Source organism: Triplophysa dalaica, chromosome 2 (assembly GCF_015846415.1).
Source record: "Triplophysa dalaica isolate WHDGS20190420 chromosome 2, ASM1584641v1, whole genome shotgun sequence".
Classification (NCBI taxonomy): domain Eukaryota; kingdom Metazoa; phylum Chordata; class Actinopteri; order Cypriniformes; family Nemacheilidae; genus Triplophysa; species Triplophysa dalaica.
Window position 1 is genome coordinate 9,719,991 of NC_079543.1, and position 23,746 is coordinate 9,743,736.

Sequence of the window (23,746 nt, forward strand, 5' to 3'; positions counted from 1 at the left end):
CGTAGGTGTATCCCTTCTAGCAACAACCATTTTGGAGCGATGGGGCCGGAAATCACTTCCGGGTTTTGCAAACAAAAATACGTCATCTCTGAGCCTCCCTTTTGTAGTTATCGACAGATGTCCGATCCAATCAGTGGCTTAATACGCCAATAACCAACCAGCGCCTACTTCCTGATCTTTTACCCTTGTGTTAAATGAAAAGTTTTACCACCATGTGGAGTTACCTGTGGTCGGTCACGGATGATAATTTCACTGTGGAACACTCTTCAGGGTTTTCGATTGATTGGATTCCAACAAACGACAAAGAACGTATGACCTTTTGTGAATTTACTCGTTGTTAGCGGGCTAATTTGAACAAAAATGTAGATTTATTTCACTAGACGGCCCCAAGGAAAGCTCATATGCTGACATGGACTGGGCAAGCCTCGGAAGATCTAAGGTAAATAACTGTATTTATTTTATCAATACTATTAAAACAGCGTTCGCTCAGAAGTACTCGCATTATTTTTGTCGCATGAATTCGGTTAAAATTAAATATTAGTATCATTATTTTGTGTGATTGGCTAACCCTGTAAAGCTTCCAGCAATGTAAACCAATCTTTGTGTCGATGTTTTGACCGGCGTACAGCCTCTTCCAATGGGAGGCTAGTCACGTGCACAACTATTGGCTTCTCGCTTCCGCCCCCCCGTGAAATGACATCAATAATAACCAATGAGGATAAAAAGGTTGCGTCACAATCGTATATAATTGGATGTTAAACCTGAAGTAGGCGGGACTTTCTTCGTGGTGTTTTTGTGACGAAGTGAAAATGGCGGCGAACGATCTACTGTATTAACTTTGTCGTGAATTCACACAGTGGAGCCGTATTAATAATGCTTACTTTCACTCAGAACAGAAAGTTCACTGAGAAACCTAGCCGGACTACACATTTTAATATTATACAGTAAACGAGGACTATTTTAACGACTGGATTTTCCCCACTCTGATTCCGAGTTTAAGTGTTGTGCAAATATGGTTTTATTTAAAACTTGATCGACTGTTAGCTTACGTTGCTCGATAAATATACGCACTGTTACATTGAAATATGAGACGTACATATGTATAATCAAGGCCCCATATCGCTATGTAATTTTATTTGTGCTACGGCGGAGTTTCTTTATCAGCTGGTTAACGGTAACGTTATTGGTTGGTTAGCTCGTGTTGATGCTCGTTCATTCTCTACTTCGCGGCGCTTAGCTTGACAGATTAGCATTGCTTTATATCACATCTTTCCTTTTCTAGTTATCTTTCCTGAGAATTTAACGTATTACGAATGTAGTGTTTATGTCCAAGTTTATATTAACGAAGAGTTTGTTGATATTTTTTAAATACAATTTTTAACTCCGTTTTATTATAACAACGTAACTTTATGTGCTGTGTTTATCTAAAGTATCGTACTTCGGTTTAACGGAGCGTGTAGCAAAGTGATTTTCCGCCACAGTTGTGGTTCTATTAAACGGAATTAACAAAGAGAAGCGCGCTCGCAGGATCGGCACGCGCCCGTGCTGCTGCGGGCAGCGCTCGAGTCTCCTGTCTGACAATGGACGAGTCCAAACCGCGCTACAGCAAGCGATTGGTAAGTGTAGCTTTGCAGATGCTTGAGCGACAACGTAAATTACATGGTACACGGTGTTCTCGTGGTTTTATTCTCACTGGGATGAGAATTTTATTGCACTTTTCAGAAACATTGTGTTGAGGCCGTGTTGCGCCAAAACAGAATCTAAACCTGCCAGTGAGGTTGTCTCAATTTTTTTTCTGACTGGCCAGTTGCATAAACATAGCTGCTAAATCAACACTGCGTCTTAACTAGTCTCGCTGACTAGCAATTAGTTTAAATTTATTCTTTAGATTTTAATTCGACAAAGCTTCCTTTTTATGCATCTCACTTTAAGAAGTTATGAAAAGTCTTGAAGAAAAAAGTCGGATGACTAACTTGTTAGACTAGACTAAGCAGTTTATGCAACCGTCCACAGGTCTCATGTAAAGCATCAATGACTTGTTACATAAATGTGTCTGCTTTAAAGTGCAAGACCTCTCTTTATAGGGTTTCATTCACACTAATTTGCTGAATCCCTTTATGGGATGTTTGCATAGAAAACAATTTAATATTGTTGGGAAATAAAGTATGAACATACTTTGTGTGTTCATGACTATAGAGGGTGTGTACACATGATCAGTTTTCATAATAATGAAAATTATGTGTGTGTAAAGGATCAGCATTACTCTATTTTACCATCATTATCAATCATTTTGCTCATTAATCCACATATTTACCATAGTGTTTCTGTTCAGCCCTTTGTTGATTTATTGATTTGATTGACAGCCTTGTGCTAATTAGTTAACATGATTGAATTGATCATCTACAAGGTGTATCTCTGTGGTTTAACTGTCCTTTTTCCCTTTCATTTTGTGCACTGGCTGGGGGCCTTACACTTTTTGTACAAGACTGGATAGAAACAGGTGTATTTTTATTTTAGGCTCATTTGTCTCCACAATCTAGTGTAAGTATTTTAGATTGACTTGCTGCATCCCAAGCTTAATGTTAGACTAATTTGCACTATTTGTTTTTTTTGATTGTTGGTGTCTTGAAAATACTTGCATTTGTATTTGTTATCTTAAGAAACCTTATGGTGCTGATGGTGCGTAAAGGAGGGATGGAAGGATTGATGTGTGCAGTCTGCCTGTTTTTGAAGAAAAGGGGGAAGTGTAGGACAAACGGTCTGATTGGTTTAGGAGACCATGTGAGCAGACATGTGGAAATGGGGAGGAGAGAGGGAGGGGGCACTGCAGAGGCGAAAGCATGACCGAAGAGAACAGACGGCAGATTTGCTCATTTTGAAAGGGAGGAAGAAACACAGGGATGGAGAACGGACAGGAGATTCTGACGCTCGTGGACGGGGGAGTGTTGCTGATGAGACGGAGGGGGAGAAAGAGGAAGATCAGGGATGAAGATGTGATACTGAAGGTGCGAGGTGTGTAGTGTCTCATTGCCCTCGACGAGGGCTTCCTCCAAGCGCACTGCAGTCTAGGGCCTTGCTTAGAGAGGATGGAAAGAAAAGAGGGTGGATGAATGCCTGGGGTAGTGAACAGGAAAAACTTGTTGTGCTTATTTTGGCATCAGTTGCATCATCCCTTATTTATTTTATTGAATTACATTTCATTTCAGTTAATTTGAACTGTAATGTTTGTGTGTGTGTTTTGTCCTAGTAAAACCATATTGGTGCCAAATGGGGACACGATGCAGGAAAGCTAATGGTAAATTTTAGAGTGATATGAATATCATTTTAAATGCACATTTCCTGCTTAAGTCAATGTGAGCATTTGTGTTATGAATAGAAGAACTATGAAATTTCAGAGAGGCAGATTGACATCCTTGTGTGATGTCCAGAGAACTGAAAACGCAGCATCATTGACTAGGGATGGGCACAAGTAGCCAGCCGCCTGTGCATGGGAACTGGCAGAACATTCCAGTAATCATGATAATTGTGAATTTTTCTATTAACTTAAATACATCTTTTGATCTTATTTTGATATTGATGGTATCCGGTCCTGCGTTTTAAAGACCGCTTTACTGAGGGCAATTAATGTAATAGAACAGAAGGCAGTGGTCTTCAGACAGAATATTACAAAGCAGTATATTACAGTATTTTTAACTTCATATGATTTTGATGAAATATCAGGCAGATGGATGGTGCTTCACCACCCCAAACTTTGAAAGAAGACTTGCAAAATGCACAACCAAAAGAAGAATATCATCTTTTAAGAGCTGACTAAGATTATAAACGGACTGCAGTGAGTGTCGTTGAAAAGTGCGTGGGTGGTTTTCTGTCATGTACGTGTACCTAAAGTGCGTTTAAATAAGCAATGAACGTTGAGTAATCAGATGAGTAAAAGAGACATAATTTTGGGATTTAGTTTAAGATATTGCATATCAATAGAGTACATTTACATTTTTCTATAGATGCACATGATCAGTTCTGCATAGGTAAGAGGATATGTAGAGGATTAGCAGCAGTCGCATGTTTCTTAAGATACTGCCATGTCATACCCAATTCATTTTATCGATTTTCACCCCCCTGTTTTTGCATTCTGTTTGAGAGGGTGTGACATCAAGGCTTGTGATTGGCCAGCAGTCGTGCATCACCATAGAGACATTAAGGGCACAGACAAGGGCGAGCACAGGAAGGTCCTGTTGTATTCTTTGAGTGCGTGCTTATATTGTGTGCAGCTGTCCTTGTAATAGTGTAGTGGTACATTTCAGCCATTATGCAACCAATGTGCTGCTTTTTTTGGAAAAGACTGTTCTGCTATTCAGATAGTAGGTACAGAAGAGTCTTAAAGTGCCAAGTTTGCTTTTAATCCACCCTTAGATTTAAACCATTAAAATAGGTGTATGGTATAAAACAGACAAAGCAGTAAACAATGCATTTATTGGACAAAATTGTATGTCAAAAAAAAGTGTTGATTGCAATATTTTAACAAACCTCCTTAAAGTGTCAATCTTGCATAATATTTAAAAGAATAAATAAGATAAATTGAGATTTCCTTAAATTCTTTTGGCCACTTCTGTATCTGAAAAACTACATGTTCTCAAATTTGTCTAAACAGTCTTAAGAAGGCTAGTGTATTAAGAAGACCTGTTTGATCATAGTAAACCTGTTTTTAGGGGGTTATAAATAAGATGTTGTATTGAGTCATAAGCAGTTTGGCTGAGCCGAAACAATTGGAACATAATGCAGTCTCAAGACGTGCCTAACAGCAGGACTATTTTTGGTTGTTGCGACTGTTTTACAGGGGATGAAGACTTATTCGAGAGTGTTTTTCTGTTGGAACACAATTGAAACGACTCTGCTTAAAATATAATGACAATAGAGCATCTAAAGCATAATGTTGATCCAGCTGAGATATTTTATGGTCTCAAAGCTGTTTGCTTCAAGGCTTCATCTCTGGCTGAGCTGACTGACAAATATTTTGTGTATTTTAATCTTATTCTTTCGATATTGTTTTAAAAATGGTAATTAGAGATGCATCAATTTTCTTGTCCGATTCTGGTTTCCGATTTTATTATAAGTGAAACCTGCAGATACAGGTTTTTTATCCACAAACTATAATTTACAGTGTATATATATATATATATATATATATATATATATAAAACCATATTTACTTTTCATCTAATTACAGGATTTTCTCTCATCTAAACAACTCTTAAATTGAAGCGCTAGAAATAAGTAGAAATAATTCATATAACTAACCAAATGTCACTTAATTAAACCTTTTCTCTTTGTACTCGTCTCACAAGTCTAATATTATGAGCCTATAAATAAAATAGTACTTTAAAGGAACACTCCACTTTTTTGGAAATATGCTCATATTCCAACTCCCCAAGAAGTAAGTTGAGTTTTACTGTTTTGGAATGTATTTCCGGGTCTGGCGATAGCACTTTTTGCATAGTTTAGCATTGATCATTGAATCCAATAGGAACAGTTTCGATATTTTTCCTATTTAAAACTTGATTCTTCTGTAGTTCGATCGTGTACTAAGACAGGTGGAAAATGAAAAGTTGCGATTTTCTAGGCTGATTTGATTAGGAATGAAACTATACTCCTATTCTGGTGTATAATCAAGGAAGTTTGCTGCAGTAACATGGCCGCAGCAGGCGTAGTGTTATCAAGCAGCACCTGAAATTAGTCCCAAGCTAGGTTACTTGTATATGTTGACTTAAGTTAGCCTATTTCCACATGAACTGCGTGATAACACTGCGCCTGCTGCGGCCATGTTACTGCAGCAAACTTCCTTGATTATTACACCAGAATAGGAGTATAGTTCCTCATCAAATCAGCTAAGCTATGCTAAAAGTGCAGTTTTTTTCGCCAGATCCGGAGATCGGCATACACACCTGCGGTTGTCCGCACATCCCGTATGCGTGCAGCATTACAAATCTTCCAAGCATCATGTGCAGTCAGTGGATATGAGAGCGTGTCAGTCAGCAGAGACTCACGCTATGGTGGACCCACATGAGAGTATAAACGATCCGCGAAAGGCAGGCTGTGCACATTTACATGTTTACTTGCGGCTTTGAGTGTACTGATGGCTGTGACGTAATTGCCTGCGTCGCAGACAACAGATGATCTGTTTGGAATCGGCTAGACTGGAGACTGACTGGCTGGTCACTGGTCCTGACAAATCATGCGAAAAACCGATCGATTCAGGTCTCTGACCAGTCAATAGGTGCACCTCTAATTGAAATGTAAAATAAGGCTAATGGAAAGAAAAGCATTTTAAATGCATCTTTTCAATGTATTGGAACACACTTGCTTTTAATTTTTTTTTAATACTTACACATTCACACGGAAAGCCTAATGGTTTCGGTGACCTTGAAAGGTTTCATAACATTCAGAAAATTCCTGAAACATTATTTAGTTTTTTTTAGTTTTGTGTGGTTCATATTTTTGGCGAGCACACCTTTGGGCTTAGTGTAGGTGTGCACTCACAAAGGCATTTTGAATCCCTTGTCTGTGAAGTTAGACAGAAAAGTGTGTTGGTCATGTAGCTCAGTGGTAAGAGCATTGGGTTGTGGGTTCGATCCCAGGGGATTTCAAATGCTAAGAAACAAATGTATAGGATAATGCAATGCAAGTCGCTTTGGATAAAGCATCTAACAAATGTAACTTATAATTGAGCCGAACCCTGCTGCAAATACGATCCTTTGAAATTTTGCCTTTCACATTTGCGACCATTTTGCTCACAGTCTAGAGCCCTGATGGGGAATGGGGATTTGTTGTACTGTATATTGTTTTATATTACAGAGATAAAAAAAACATTCAAATTAGCCTTATATACATTATATAAGTTAAGTACTCAAGCGCATGCTTAATGCAACCTACTGTGACACTGCCACCACAACTTATGATTATATGTCTCAATATAATATTTCACCAATGAAATGAACCAAATCAGCAAACAAACAAAAAGCGTCTCCGCCATCAGTGTGCTTCTACAAAAAGACTGGCTTTCTGTGCACGTTCTAGGCTCTTGTGCATTTCTCCGCATAATACGCTCTAGAGGTGGACCGATATTGGATTTGGCATTAATCGATAACGCTTTATTACTGGTAGTTTTTTTCAGAAGGTTTTTTTTAAATAAAAAAAACACACACAGTAAATTTGCAATGAAGTCTATCAATACATCAAATAACACGTTGCTTGAACCACTAAACTGTATTGTACTTTTAGATAAAACTCATAAATATTAACAACATTAATAAATCTTAAACTACAGTGTATGATTTCAACAAAATATAAGTTGGTAATTTCAATTTTTTTATAATTTAAAACATTCTTGGCATCAAACTAGCAGAATGACGGATCCATTGTAATATTTTACAATATATAGTTTCGTATTCACATGCGTGTTTGTTTACACTAAAACAAATGTCATTAACATTAGCCGTTCATGCTGTTTCTGTCATCTGTTTTCTATTTCGGAGGCGGAACTCGCATGCATACACACGCACACAAACACACGCACACAAACACACACACATACAGTGGGTACGGAAAGTATTCAGACCCCCTTAAATTTTTCACTCTGTTATATTGCAGCCATTTGCTAAAATCATTTAAGTTCCTTTTTTCCTCAATATTGTCCACACAGCACCCCATATTGAAATATTAAAACACAGAATTGTTGACATTATGGCAGATTTATTAAAAAAGAAAAACTGAAATATCACATTGCTTATGCACTTTTGAAATAAGCAGACAATGGACTTCTAAAAATTTGTTTGAATAAGTGTCTTCTCATCGAATAACGAAAGCACGACTGTAACCGGGCAGCCATACTGAGATTAATTTATTTGTTACAGCGGTCTGGCACACGGCGACGTTACCAGGACGATGGCATTTCTGACGATGAGATCGATGGAAAGAGGACATTTGATCTGGAGGAGAAGCTGCATAGTAACCGCTTCAGCTCCGACAGGGTCAAACGCATGGAGGGAAAAGGTCCGACACACACAGACTAGCATTTTCAAAAATGATACAATTTGTGTGTATTTGTTTATTTTCATCTCTTGTCTGTTTTGTTCAGATTTCACCTACGAGTACATCCAGAGAGGGGGGCTCAGAGACCCCATCATCTTTGAGAGACCTGACGGGCTTGGCATTGTGTAAGACATTGCCATCATTGTTGTAAAAAAAATGAATTGAAATTTGCCATTTTTATTACTCATTTTCATACAGCATGTTTTGCATCTACAATTCATGTGCTTTCTGTGCATATTTCCAGAATGCCTGATGCAGACTTCGGTGTGAGTGATGTAAAGATGTTTGTAGGTAAGTGTTTGTTGTAGTCTGTGTTGGTGAATTTTATGTTGACTATGATAAGTTTTAAGGGTAGCTATGGCATAGTTGAACCCGACTTCTTTTGTTATCCGTTCACAGGAAGTCGACGCATAATTGATGTAATGGATGTGACTACTCAGAAGGGGACAGAGATGTCAATGGCCCAGTGGTGTCGATACTATGAGACTCCGGCTTCCCAGAGAGACAAGCTTTACAATGTTATCAGCCTTGAATTTAGCCACACTAAACTAGAGAGTCTTGTCACGAGACCTGCAACGGTTAGTACATACATTATGTATTAACTAGGGCAACAAACCACTTTAACTAGTATACACCAACGATTATCAATCAGCGTCAAGGACATTCATGGACCATGTTTTTCCGTTGTGATAGGTGGACATGATTGACTGGGTGGATAACATGTGGCCACGGCACTTAAAGGAAAGACAACGAGATTCCACAAATTCCATTATGGAGATGCAGTACCCAAAAGTGCAAAAGTAAGCCATTTTACTATATAATCTCAATTTAAAGGTCCAATGTGTAATTTTTTGAAGGATTCATTGACAGAAATACAGTAATATATATATATATATATATATATATATAACTATGTCTTCAGATGTGTATCTTACATAATGAAGCATTAAGTTCTCATTACCTTAGAATTTGCAATTTCTATTAGGGGTGGGTATCACAGGGTACTTCCGGGGTACTTCCGCGATAAAGGGTTCACGATACCGATAATATCAAAATGCACCGATTTGGCGATAATCGGTATATTGCTTGACAATCCTTTAACAATACATCACGATATCTATGAGTCTATGAAAACAAAATGCCCATTGAAAAGGTTACACGGAACATTTGTCACTTTATTTAAGTGCATTAAACATTTTTCTAGTAGGTAAATTAAAAACATATTACACACATTAGTAAATTAAATCTTTAAGTTTGGATTACAAATTTATCTTTGTGAACCGACACTTTTAACTCCATAAAGAATTTGTATGACCAGGTACATTTCTACATATAACAGCCTCTTATTTAACACTGGGGAACATCTCTGTGTTAACTAAAAATAAACTTGAAAACATCTAAATGCAACAACTTATGCAAGAATGAACATTAATGTTCATTCTTGCATTTGCATGAGCATCTATTAATTAACGAGTACTATCTGCCATCCTAAACTCTTTCTCTTATTAGTTAATGTTTGTTCACGTTTCCCCTATTCATGTGTTAAGTGCCACTCAGTGGAGCCATGTTGTAAAAACGCTTGGAAATCTATTAAATTTTTTAAATATCAATATTTGCCGCTACATGAATCAAACGATACATCGCTATATTGTCCCACCCCAAATTTCTATCTACATAAACCGCGAGATCCCTTTCACGGAATTCGCCATGTTGTTTCTACAGGAACCCTAAATGCTTTTCGTAAATGTTATCTTGAGCCTGTTTCATACCGCACGCGTAAGCAGCACGTATGCGTAGCAGGAGCAGCACATGGGCGGAGCGTTGGCAGCGCTTGTCCATTCACGCCGGCTGTGTATGAAACGCATACTGCGCTGCCTGGGTACCATGTACAACAATGGAATTTAACATTACGTTATTTTAAATGCATCAATGAGCAAAATAGAGGTCACACTTCAGTATGGGGGTAAAATTCTCGCTATTAACAAATCATTTTCTACGAGGTTTTCCCTAATAAATTCTTAATTTGTTGCTTAATAGTTAGTAAGGTAGTTTTAAGCATTGAGTAGGATTAAGGATGCAGAGTATAGTCGTGCAGAAACTGTGCTTTATAGCCGCTAATAAACAGCCATTATGCCAGTAAAAGCCTTGCAAATAACAACTATTTATTAGTGAGAATTGTCCCCTTTACTGAAGAGTTACCAAAATATCTTCCAGAACTTTATCAAAAAGCATATTTTATGTAGGTTGTATAACATTGATTTGTTTTATGCGCCTGATTCACGTTCTTTAAGATACACGAAGTACAAGTTATAATCATTCATATGCAATATAAGCATAACATTTAAGATATAATTGTATTATATTGTTTCTCCATCTATTCATTTATTAGATATTATTTATTAGAATGATCTTGCTTGTGCTATAAACAACATGCACTGTGCTGTGTTTTACCTTTGTGTTTTTCTGATTTGCTACTATAAAGTTGCTTTGGAACAATGCACATTGTGAAAAACTCTATATAAACAAATGGAATTGAATTATAAATCCTTTAAATGTGCTGTGGTGGTTTGGCCAAAAAACTCCTTACAAAGGGGTACGCCGTTAGTCCTGTGCAATATGACAAAAAATGAATCCGTGCTAAAATAAATGGGACCGTGTAGCACTCATGCGATACAGTGTGGCAGGTGTATTAGACAGAGCTGTGAGTTTTTAGACCTTAATGTAATCTATCTAAAATTATTTTGGTGTTAGGACGACGACTCTGTGGAAACTGAAATCACACTTGTAACTTTGGTGTCTGGGTATGTTCACGCGCTTCATGTTTTACTTGTAGCCCTTTTCAGAGTTAGGCAACAGCTAACAATAAGACGTAATGATATAGTGCAACGAAAGTCTCCAAACCATCACCATGGCAGATCCAGCCGCCTTGTCTTCTATTACTGGTGGTTGGCATACCAACTTGGTGCATTACCACCACCAACTGTTACGGGTGTGTGGAGCACGTAATTCAATTACCCAGCCAAACCAAAGCAAACAGAAGATTATAAATTAATTTATTTCAATGGTATATTTGTGTATTCCTGGTCCAGCCCACTCCTGCTGACATTTGTCCAGTCACGTGATTAATCTTGGGGGTTTTTTGCCATTTGTGACCTGTGGGAATTCCCCCAAAACTTCAGCCTCTTATCGGTATCGGCCGATGCTTACAATTTGGGTATCTGGAGTGAGCCGTTGATTGCAATTCGCAACATCACTGCTAGATGTCGCTAAATTCCATACACTGGACCTTTAAAGGCTGTTGACTTTATCCTTAAATTAGACATCAAGATGATATGAAAAGAAATTGTCACGTACCCCCCTTCGTCATCCTTTTTTTTTTTATCTTTTCTTTGTTCTCTTTGCAGGTACTGCCTAATGAGTGTGCAGGGCTGTTTCACAGATTTCCACATAGACTTTGGCGGCACTTCTGTCTGGTATCACATACTGCGGGGATGCAAGGTCAGAGACTTTAGCACGGTCTTTTGATGCATGTTGCCTTTATGGAAACTTTTGGTTCAGAATATCAAAAGTCTGGTGTTTCTGCTATAGGTGTTTTGGTTAATCCCTCCCACACCACAAAACCTGGAGCTATATGAGAACTGGGTGTTGTCAGGGAAACAAGGGGACATCTTCCTCGGTGACAGGGCCACTGACTGCCAGAGGATTAAGCTCAAGCAGGGCTCCACTTTCATTATACCATCAGGTAAGCACTTTGATGGATTTAACAGCAGTAATTTACAGGAAATAATTTTAAAGGTGATTCTTCTCACAAAAAAGGTTTTACCATGCTGACTTTATAATGGCATTTTAAAGCACAATACACTGCCTCCATGCTTGAAACACTCTGAGAAGTTACAGCCCTTTAATGCTTCAAAAACTCACAAGATTGATGGTATGAACAAATTGTTAGATTGTGCTGTCGTATTTACTTATTCTTAGTGATTAGTTTGGACTTGACATGGCATTTATCTGTGATCTTAAATTACGAATCTGTGTGCGTTTGTTTATATCTTGATAAATCTTTGTTTAGGATGGATCCATGCGGTTTACACACCTGTGGACACACTTGTGTTTGGAGGAAATTTCCTTCACAGTTTTAACATCCCCACGCAGTTGCATATCGCCAGCATTGAGGACAGGACAAGGGTGAGTCCAACACTTGCTATATAGCATACAGTGTTTATTGTAAAATTACAAAATATGCCCTTATTAAAAATACCAAGATTAGTTTCAAATGTAATTGTGAGAATCTAATGTAAACTTTCAAGAACATCTTCAGGTCATGTTTCATCCTTAAAAAATGCACATAGAAAAGCATTGCTGTGATGCATAAATTGAAGACCTAATAAATATAAATAAGTGTTGTCGTCTGATTGTGATAAGCTTATTAAAAACAATACATTTTAAATATTTATATAGGCTTGTTTTTACGGAAGTGAGCTTAATTGTGCTAAAATAGGCTTCATTTTTTTCTAAGATGTCTAATATTTTTGTGGTACAACATGACCTAGATATTTCTTAAAAAATTGCATCCTTGGAGTGAATCTTATAGAGACTATTAATAATTCTTTCTTCTGTTTTCTCTCCTCCAGGTGCCAGTGAAGTTTCGTTATCCCTTCTATTACGAGATGGGGTGGTACGTGTTGGAACGTTATCTTTATAGTCTAACCAACACCTCCCACCTCATCCCAGAGTACCAGAAATACTCTCTTGGGATCGGTGAGTAGACATCCTCCTAAAATTTGCAATATGGCTGCTTTAAAGCTCAGATGGGCCCTTAAAGTGATTAAAATTTTTGGGTGAACTGTCCCTTTAAACTCTCTCTACACCTCTTTCTTCTTGTCTGGTTTTAATACACAGGCTATAAGCAGGAAAGCTCAGGTTGTGAAGTACTTAATGGCCATGCTAAAGAGGAGAGAGATGACAGCAATGTTCCATCTCCTCCGACTGGACCAGGGGTGAAAGTTCACCTGACGCCTTTAGAGCTGGAGGGTCTTTGGAACCTGGTGGGGAGGTTGGAGGCTCTGCCTGCACATAAGAAATGTGTGCCTTCAGGGATACACAACGCCGCGGCCCTGCTGCACGACATTCGGGTCAGCTCTCGAAGTCCTACATGGCTATTTTAATGCATTTGCTTGTGTGAAGCTGTTTATCAAGTTGATAATTGCGACATGAGATGCGTGTTGTTATTGGAATGAGTTCATGTTATGTTTGGGTTTTGTGTCTAGTTGTGGCTGCAATGAATGGGTTTGTTTTTCCCTTTCAGGCGTTGTTGAAGGAACATGCCAATGACATCCCCAAACTCTCCTACACTGGAAAACCTATTGTCAGATGGCCGAAGAGAGTAAGATCACTGAATGAAACTCCTGTTTTTAAGTCCGATGAATACACCTCTGGTGTGGTTAACTATAACAACATTTTTTTTTTTTTTACAATTTTAACAAAAAAAATGAAATGATGTGAAGGTTCAGTTAAATCTCATTCTTATCTGGTCTGTCTTCTCCTAAGCCCTCCTGGTATCAGCCTCCACCCCCCCCTCCACCTGTTATTCGTCCAAAGCTGGCAACCACGCCAGTAATTGCACGGCCAGTGAAACCAGCCTCCAACATGTCAGTACTGCGACGGCGACGCGTGCGCTGTAAACGCTGCGAAGCCTGTCTGCGCACAGAATGCGGCGACTGCAACTTCTGCAGAGACATGAAGAAATTCGGTGGGCCTGGCAAGCTCAAACAGACCTGCGTCCTCCGTCAGTGTCTCGCTGTAAGTCCAAGAGAGTGTGTGCCAAGAGATTTTTTTATATCATTGCAAAGTAAAATAGATAGACCAAGCTGTAGATGCAAAGTTCACCTAAATGTTTTAAATCTGCAATCCTTATTTACCCTTATCTAATTCAAAACATGTATATGACTCTGTGGTACACAAAAGAAGATATCATTTTGAAAAATGTCTCGATGGTTTGTTTCCATACAATAGAAGCCAGTGATGGCCAATAAATCAATGGAAGTCTATGAGAGATCCTAACTATAGCTACATTTTCCTGTGTGTGCGAGTTTCCTTTTGAAACCTTTCTCTGTATGCATGCTAACATCTCTTTTTCTTGATAGCCTGGTCTGCCGCTCTCCGCTGTATGCGAGATCTGTGGAGACGGAAACCAGGATACTGGCGACGAGCTCATGGAGTGCTCCAACTGTGCACAGATTGCACATCCTGGCTGTTTGAAGGTACACCCATTGTTTCCTACATCTTAGAATAGGTTGTTGATTTCATGTCATTGTAGAGTTATTTAAAACAGGGACCGTAATTGGGTTAAAAGGGGCTGGTTGACTGTCATGTGCATGAGTTGTCAAGATTTGGACGAGGCTGTTATCTCTGTCTGACAGGTGTCAGGTGAGGGAGTGGTGAACAAAGATCTACCCAGCTGCTGGGAGTGTCCCAAATGTGTTCTCGGCAAAGACACAGATTCTGAGGTAGCACACATACACCAGCACATACGGTCACATAGAGGTTAAGAAAATGAGACGCATTAAGAGCTTACAAATGCTTACAAAAGTTTTGAGCTTTTGTTCTAACGCTGGCTTTTGCAAACCTGCATACATACACACAGTAGTGTTGTCACGATACTGGAATTTCTAGCTTCTATTCGACACTGATATTCGAAATTTGATACCACGGGGAAAAAACTGCCATAACAAGGCTGTGGCAGACAACTTTGGCCCCGCCCATGCCCATGTAGGGATATCGTAATTACTGAAATCAGTAAAATCTACCTTTTTTTTTTTTTGTTAAAGTTCAATTGAACAAGACTAGACAACGAGATTTACATGATTTATTATTGTTAATCTAATGTTAATTTTACCAGTACATTAACTATTTAAAATCAAAGTTGTATTTCTCAGTATATATGGACCAGAGCTTACATAAATAGCTGTATTTTTTTAACTTGCATTTAAAAGAGATTCATAAATACTTGTATAAATGTATTAACAAACAATAAATAAGCAATACATTTTTTCGATTAGCAAAATATTAATATGGCTTTTATTCACATATAACCGTTTATCAACACATAGAGAAACAAACGCAAACTTTAAACGCAAGAACTGTTGCGGAGACTCTTGCCAGCTTTCTAACATTACAACTTTTAACCGAAGAGAATGAAACTTGTGGAGGAAATCATTCATTATCGCACATACATGGATCACTATGTTAAACACGGAAGAGCAAACATGCATCACACGCGAAGACTTTACACGCACCAGCATCATTTCAAACATCAACTTAACAATGATTTCATCAACTTTTCTCATTAGTTGAGCGTACATAAAGACAGAAATGCGTGCATTAAACATGAGAACTGTTGCAGAGACTCAGTACTGCCCATCTTTCTTACATAAACCACGTTTAACCAGGGGGAATGAAACGAGTGGATGAAATTATTGATCAGCGCACATGCATAGAGCATTATGGTAAACATGGGAAGCATAAACGAGTGTGCACAAAGTGTCAGATGTGTAACATTAACACTATTTAATGCAGCAAACGAGTCAAGTCTGTGAGAGGAGGCGGGGCTCTGTTATCACTGCGTTCACGTGCAGTGTGTGTCAACTCACTGTTGGAAAAAAGAGAGCGTGGGAACATTCAGGTGGTATCAATACGTGCGACATGCGTGTTGGAACGTTTCAGATTTTTCAGTATCTATACGTATCGAAATATCAATACTTTTGACAACACTAATACACACTCATCCACACTCTCGATCACAAGGGAGAAGATGCATTGCAACAGCTTACTGTGTCGTCCACACACACCGGTCTATGTGTGTAACTGTAATGCCTGTTTTCCTGTGTGCCAGTCGTCAGGCAGCGGTGATGACATCACAGCACAGGATGGGTCAGGGGGTGGGGCATGGCACGGGGTCGGGCGGCCCCCCTCTTCTCTCTCCCACGGGTCGCTCCAGAAACGGGCAGCGGCCCCTGAGCAGCGGCTCAGGAAGAGGGTGAGAGGCTCCGCCTTACTCACGCCACTGCTGCCGCACGCACAGCCGCTCTGCCATTCTTCTGAACTCTCCTCTCTCTCTACACTTTCACATTCCTTCCCAAGCTTTTTTGCTTTGTCTTGCGCTAAATCCCTCCTGCTTGTTTTCTCCTTTTGTTTTTGGCCTTCTTTTGCTGTGTTTGTGGCCCACCCTGCCCTGTTTTCATCATCGTGGTGCCCCATCACTGCCAGGACTGACTGAGGGCTTCAGATACTGCTTTTGTGTTTGCAGCTTGTGATTCCATGCAGTGTTGCTATTGTGGTATCACTGTCCTATTAAACGTGTGTTTGTGATTTTCTGTTTTGCAGATAAAATTAGAGGGAGCAAAAGCACATGTAAGTAGAAGGTTTTTTTATCTATAATTTTTATGACTGTGTTGGTATTTGTTTGGTCACGTGAACATGTTAACAGCAATTGATGAATAATATCCATACTTGCATAATTTATTGCTGCTCGCTTACAAATAAATTCCATAAAACAAAGAAACATGAGTAGTCAAAAATCGTGGCTGTCCTTCTGAAACCTTGTATCTTCATATTTCTAGATTCCATGCCGTAAATCATTATTATTTGTCACCCTTGCTTGTCAACTTCGTACATTTTAAATGACTAAATAATGTGTCGTCAGTATTTTTTCATTTCCTGAAAAAGAGTAAATTTGGAGGACAGAGGTGATATTTATTTTTGTTGTAATAAGTCTCTTCTCACTTTTAGAAACGCAAAACATCTCTTGATCCTCGCGTGGCTAAGATCTACCGCCGTCATGGCATGGATCACGACGATGATTCGGGCAGCGACGACGATGATGATGATGGAGACAGTGGGAGAAAGATGTCTATTCACCCCAGAAGCGGCGTCTCCTCATCCCGCAGAGGTTACGGAGCCAGCAGGCGAGGCGCTTGGAGAGGCTCCACACATCGAGGGAATCGAGGAGGAGGCAGCCTGGCAACAAGCTCTCTGAAAATGAGGCGGGGACTCGGGGCGAGAGGAGAGAGAGGGGGACGGGTTAGGCTCAGAGGAGGATCTCATATGAGGAGAAGACGCTACGAAACGGATGACGACGATGATGATGATGATGACGACGACGATGATGATGACGACGATGAGGATGATGACGAGGAGGAAGACGACGATGAGGAGGATGATAGTGATGATGAAAGGCATCTGAGCCGATCTGAGAAAGAGCACCGATCACGAAGGAGACGACGCAGAGGCGAGGACTACGAGGACGAGGATGAAGACGATGACAGCGAGGAGCGTGACTTTGATGGAGAGGATGAGGACATGGAGGATATGGATGATGGAGGGGAGGGAGATGAAGATGATGAGCAGAACCAATCAGATTCTGACGGTGAGCCACCCGTCCTGCTTGTCTCCGACTTGAATGATGACCTGCTGAATGATTCCTACCTGACTGTGACTCTTCAGCGGCCTCCAAAAGCCAAACGTGATGCAGGATCCATCGTACCCAAATTGGAGGCTGCGATGTCTCCCCGTACACATAGCACCAAAACGTTGCCCAGGACGCGGCTCAGGAACAGCAATTCAACGCCTGCCGGTAATGGACTGACTCAGTCTAAAGGGCCCGGCCGCCACACAAGGCGGAACTCGAGTCAAGAGGGCAGAGAGAGAGACACTCCATCACCTTCCTCAATGTCTTCTCGTTCTTCTATTTCTCCGCCGCCGCCTCCTCCTTCCGTCACTACAAGCTCTCCTCCTTCACTTCTCTCTCATCCATCATTCCGGGATGTAGGAAACGAGCGAGGCTGTGAAAAAGACATTTGGGTGTCTGTGTTTCGTTACTTGAGTCGGACTGATTTGGCTGTGTGTATGAGAGTCTGCAAGGCTTGGTACAAATGGTGAGTGTTAATTCTCATGACGAAATGGGCACTTCTCCTAAATCTGACAGATTTACAATTTTTACGGCTGTCAAAAGAATAATCACATCCATAATAAAAGCTTGTGTTTGCATAATATATGTCTGTGTACTTAGTGCATATTCATTTTGTATTTATAATCACAAAAACAAATACTTTCGTGTGTTTGTGTGCGAGTGTTTCAATATGAGAACTCTTAAAAAAAATTTTTTTTGAATTTCTTATGGCTCAATCAAAAGAAGTTTTTTCAATTTTACTTGTATATGCATAATATACATGTTTATGTTTACATAATTAATACGGTATATATATTTTATGTAAAAAGAAAAAATGGATGTGATAAATTGTGATTATTCATTTGGCAGGCTTAGTATTTACCAATAATATTAATATTGTTATAATATATAAAATTATTTTATTAAATATATGCTTGTATGTGTGCCTTTTTTATAAATTCAAAATGAATATGCATTGTACAGAACAGACAATGTAAGCTTGCACAGGTAAGCTAAACAAAATACACTTAATAATTATTTGATCCCCTACTGATTTTGTAAGTTTGCCTACTTTAAAACTATAGACCCTTCATTTCTTTGTATGGTAGGTTTAGTTTAACTGATAGAAACCGAATATCAACAAAAAAAATGAGGGAAAAAATAATTAAAGGCTATAAATTGATTTTCATTTTAGTCAGTGAAGTAAGTATTCGATCCCCTTCCTACCAGCAAGAATTCAGTCTCCACATATTGGTTATGTGCCTATATGGACCCCAGATTTGTCTTGTCACTGTAAGAAAGTACTCCTAAATCAGCTTATGTATATAAAAGATGCCTGTCAACAGAATCCGTATATTTCAATTCAACCTCTCCACCACCATGGTCCAGACCAAATAGGTTTCAAAGGATGGGATGACAGGGACAAGATTGTAGACCTGCACAAACCTTGAATAGGCTAAAAACAAGCTTGGTTATTAGACAACTGTTGGTGCGATTATTTGGAAATAGAAGAATACTTGGATTTGCAAAAGAGTGGAAAAAAATGTATCCTGTCACATGTGCAAACCTGGTGACCAACTATCAGAAATGTCTTACCTCTGTGCTTGCCAACAAGGGTTTCTCCAACAAGTACAAAGTTATGTTTTGCTCGGGGATCAAATACTTAATTCACTGACAGAAATCCAAATCAAATTATAACCTTTATATAACATTCTTTCCCCTGATTCCTCCCTCTATCAGTTAAAACAAAACCTACCATAAAAATTATAGACCCTTAATCTCTTTGTACGCAGGCGAAATTACAAAATCAAATAATTATTTCCCTCACTGTATAAAACACTGGCCTAATGTTTCTTGGATATTTTACTGCCAAATCTGTATCTTTAAAGTGCTTATCTGATATTTGTAAAATATCTTTATTTTCCCATATAATGTTTTTCTTGCTTTTTTTTGTTTTCGATTTGAAAATAGTTGCTGATAAAAATGCAGTCGTCACTTGATCATGCAGTTATTGGTTGGTTTACTAAGTGAACGTTACATGATTGGTTCTCTCTTGTAGGTGCAGTGATAAGCGCTTGTGGACACGGATAGATCTGAGCCGCTGCCGATCACTAAGCCCCCAGGGTATTTTGGCCATCATTAAACGTCAACCTGTGGCACTTGATCTCTCCTGGACACCTGTATCAAAGAAACAGATCGCCTGGCTCATCCATCACCTACCAGGTACACTTTACCCAAATCTTGACTACGAAATGGTCACCTTTGTGTAGGTGTGGTTGAAAATCTTTGGTCTGTACTAGTGGTGGGCCATTAATGGCGTTAACGTGCTGCGTTATCGTGAGACTCTTAGCGCGAGATAAAAAAAATGTCGCCGTTAATCTATTGTCAAAGTTGGGTTGGGAGCTGGGTCTATACTACGCAAGCTATGATGACTTTCACCTTGATATTTTAGCGCGGATGTATAACTAGCTTAATTGCACTGTAGGCAGCGAGAACGAGAATTTTTAACTCTCGTGATTCGCGTCATTCGCGCCGCCTCATCATCTCATAACCAGGGCTTCATTCGCGCTGCAAGTAGGTCTATCGCCTCTTTGCATTGACTTAACATGTAAATCACTCGCGCTTGCCGTGCCATTCGCGTTTGGTCTGAACACAACATAACGTTACTGTGAAATTACGACATGAAGCGTGACGTGCTAACATGGATGCAGCTATGAAGCCGCCGGGTTTGCTTCAGGGAAAATTTATTTTTAAGAAGCTTCACAATGGAAACCTCGACAAGACTGAGGTTGTTTGCACCTTGTGCAATGTGGAATTGGTTTACTGTACGGAATTGGTTTACATATAGTTGGTTTCAAAAAAATAAACTTTCTCTCAACAGGTAGTGGTCTAGCTTTAGTTGAAACCAGTAACTATGTATTTGCACCTAATGTATTATGGCTCCTGTATAACACATCGCTTGTTGCTCCCTCACTCTTTCTAAGTCGCTTTGGATAAAAGCGTCTGCTAAATTACCAAATGTAAATGTACTACAGGAGCTCTTCCAGTCTCAAGTACCACCTAAACGCAAAGCATCCCTTAGCTAATGCGTAAGTAAACACAAGTTCATCTTATTGAACATAATTTAATTTTCATCACAAATTATCATAGTAGAACAGCTTTCTCAAGCAGTTTGTGATGCATTTTGGAAACAGGAGATGAGCCCCTGGTCTAATGTGCCACCTGGCTTGAGAAACCCGTTCTCAAAGACTTACTTTTAGTCATTATTTGGGTAGCACACATATTCTGAATGCCTTCGGCAGAATTCAAATGAGCCATTTTAATCTAGATCAATTCCAAGATTAATCTAGATTAAAAAAAAAAAATCTATGCCCACCACTAGTTTGTATTTATGTGTGCTTGAGATATACAAAATACAGTAATATACACAATGATGAGATTAAATATTGCCCTCTCGTTCCGCTTGTTTTTCACAGCTCTGAAAGATCTCATTTTGTCTGGTTGTTCGTCATTATGCGTGTCTGCATTAAGTTCCCAGAGTTGTCCGAGTCTGCGAACGCTTGACCTGTGTTGGGCAGTGTGTGTCAAAGATACACAAATAAAAGACCTAATAGTGCTGCAAGGTGAGATGCTGCTTATTACTTATTTTTGGGTATGTTGTGTGCTGAAGTAACTTTTCCACTTTCTTTTCATCATTTACTAACATTCTTTTGCTACGCAGGCAGTGAAAGTCGAAGTCGGCTAAGAAGTTTACTTAATCTACGCCTGTCTGGTTTGGATATAAGTGACTCCACTTTGAAATTGATCGTCAGACATATGCCTTTACTGAGGCGGTTGGACTTGTCTCACTGCCAGGAGCTCACAGACCAGTCCATAAACCTGATCACGGCTTCTGGCTGCAACACCCGCAACACGCTCAGACAGCTCAATCTTGCAGGTACACTTGATCTTCTGCCCTGTACATAAGGTCAAATGCCATTTAAATATGACATCACACTGTAAAGGCACATGTAATAATTTATTCTGACTCACTGATATAAATATTTGTCTCTTTAGGTTGTAATAAGTTGACGGATGCTTGTCTGTCATATATGAAGCGATTATCAGCTTTGGCTTTGTTGGACCTGCGGGGGTGTAAGAACGTGACTCGCCGCGGCTGTGAAAACTTTATATCTGATCTGTCTTACTGCACTATCTTCTGTCTTACTGAAGACAAACTCATTCAGAGAATATCATAACGTACAGAAACACTGTCGCCGCAGCTCTGCCTTGCGAGCTGACAAGGGCTCCATCCAACTGAACACAGGCTGATGTAGCCTGAATGTATAAGGCTGAAGAAAAGAGAAAGATGGAGGGAAGCCGCCACTGATCTAGGTGAAAGGGTATAAACAAATGTGAGTGAAGTGTGGAGGTTTGGACTCCTACATCCTACGAGACGGATCCAGACGCATCCAAAGTGTGGCTTTTTTCTTTGGGCATTCAGCCTCATCCAAAGTGACTTCTTTAGGAGATTTCCAAAGCTTATGCCAATGAGCTTGACACTTAATTGAGTAAACAAGGAAGAGAACATCGTGAGATTTTGGGTCCAGTGGACCTGTTGGCTTGTGAGGAGTTTGTGGGGAAAGATAGTGACTGATATCGTGTATACGGCCACAACCTGTTGAACAAAGAATGTAGTGGCATACACTTGCCATCAGAGTATGATTGTGAATCATAGGTACTTCAGCCTACTAATTCAGTCATACTAGGTGACTTGACTTGGAACACGCATTTCAGTCGTTCATGGTTTTGCAGCCTTTACATTCGTGGACACACCCTAAAGCATCAATGAAAGACTTTTTACTCGTTCCTGCTAAAATATCTCTTTTTATGTTTTTGTTTATCTTATTGTTCATTTGCTTGCCGCTACCCCACACAGCCAACCCACTTGCATTCTCACGTCCTGTCTTGGAACAGGTTGTTCATGTTCGGCTGAATATCTTAGTTACCCTTGGAAAGCTGTAACTTAAATGCAACTTGTAGCACCAAAATAGCAATTATTTTTTGAAGACTTTTAAAAATGGATGTTCATTTTGTTTCGTTTTTTCATGAAAAAGCAGAAAATAAAAATTGTGGAAAGAAAACATCAAAGCTATTTTAGTATGCGAGTTTGTGCTTATATTGTTACTTCTGATATTACTTTTGATTACAGGATGAAATGAATACGTATTTACGGGTTTATTTACACGTGTATTTACATGCTGTTTTTTATATTTAGGTTTTCACCTGCTGCTATTTTAGGTTTTGTAAGAAAAACGTTTATAGACTTCCATCAAACTGATTAGACATGGAAATGACAAACAGACAGAGTTGTTTTCCCCCACATACTACAGTATCTAAATGAAAGCCAAAAGTGAAATGTTTTCTTTTGCGTGGAAAAATCACCAGAAGTGGTCAAAGGGCAAACCAGCACAATATTTCCTTTTAACCCCCCCTTAATTATATTAAACGTCAATATATGAGGTGTATGGTATAAAATAGCCACAACTTTAAACTCGAGAGGTATTTATTACACAACATTTGTTGTTAAAAAGGCAAACTAAAGCATAAAACAGAAAAGGGGTTCATAAAAATATAGTAGCCTTCACATTGACTACAGTTATAGGATGACTGATATCTTACAGTTGAAAGAAAAAGTATGTGAACCCTTTGGGCTTACTTGGATTTCTTCATAAATTGGTCATAAAATGTGTTCTGATCTTCATCTAAGTCACAACAATAGAGAAACACAGTCTGCTCAAACTAATACCGCACAAACATTATACGTTTTCATGTTTTTATTGAACACAACATGTAACCATTCACAGTGCAGGGTGGAAAAAGTATGTGAACCTTTGGGTTTAATAACTGGTTGACCCTCCTTTGGCAGCAATAACCTCAACCAAACGTTTCCTATAGTTGCAGACCAGACCTGCACAACGGTCAGGAGAAATTTTGGACCATTCCTCTTTACAAAAGTGTTTCAGTTCAGCAATATTCTTGGGATGTCTGGTGTGAATCGCTCTCTTGAGGTCATGCCACAGCATCTCAATCGGGTTGAGGTCAGGACTCTGACTGGGCCACTCCAGAAGGCGTATTTTCTTCTGTTGAAGCCATTCTGTTGGTGATTTACTTCTATGCTTTGTGTCGTTGTCCTGTTGCATCGTCCATCCTCTGTTAAGCTTCAGTTGGCGGAGA

At 39.3% G+C, this 23,746-nt stretch overlaps 1 protein-coding gene across 6 annotated transcripts; it reads left to right on the forward strand.

Annotated features, from left to right (window-relative positions):
• Positions 1-179: 179 nt before the first annotated feature.
• kdm2aa (lysine (K)-specific demethylase 2Aa) lies at positions 180-22,660 on the forward strand. 6 transcript variants are annotated; one of them, XM_056772389.1, is made up of 22 exons: positions 180-439; positions 7,908-8,046; positions 8,132-8,210; positions 8,330-8,376; positions 8,485-8,663; positions 8,779-8,885; positions 11,490-11,583; positions 11,674-11,827; positions 12,155-12,270; positions 12,717-12,843; positions 12,985-13,217; positions 13,391-13,468; positions 13,633-13,884; positions 14,229-14,345; positions 14,505-14,591; positions 15,977-16,120; positions 16,468-16,494; positions 16,873-18,017; positions 19,590-19,753; positions 21,007-21,153; positions 21,252-21,467; positions 21,587-22,660. In XM_056772389.1, exons 1-22 carry the CDS (start codon positions 410-412, stop codon positions 21,766-21,768), a joined length of 3,864 nt encoding a protein of 1,287 aa, XP_056628367.1. In that variant the 5' UTR covers positions 180-409; the 3' UTR covers positions 21,769-22,660. The 6 variants fall into 6 exon arrangements, with proteins under 6 accessions (XP_056628367.1, XP_056628358.1, XP_056628352.1 ...); XM_056772380.1 differs by lacking the exon at positions 180-439 and adding an exon at positions 804-1,616; XM_056772374.1 differs by lacking the exon at positions 180-439 and adding an exon at positions 2,844-3,005.
• Positions 22,661-23,746: the final 1,086 nt, after the last annotated feature.

Coding starts and splice junctions, on each gene's coding strand:
- kdm2aa (XM_056772374.1), top strand. CDS start 2,901: ATGGAGAACGGACAGGAGATTCTGACGCTCGTGGACGGGGGAGTGTTG. Junction 13,218..13,390: donor CCCTGCTGCACGACATTCGG/GTCAGCTCTCGA, acceptor TTTCCCTTTCAG/GCGTTGTTGAAGGAACATGC. Junction 21,468..21,586: donor CAGACAGCTCAATCTTGCAG/GTACACTTGATC, acceptor TTGTCTCTTTAG/GTTGTAATAAGTTGACGGAT.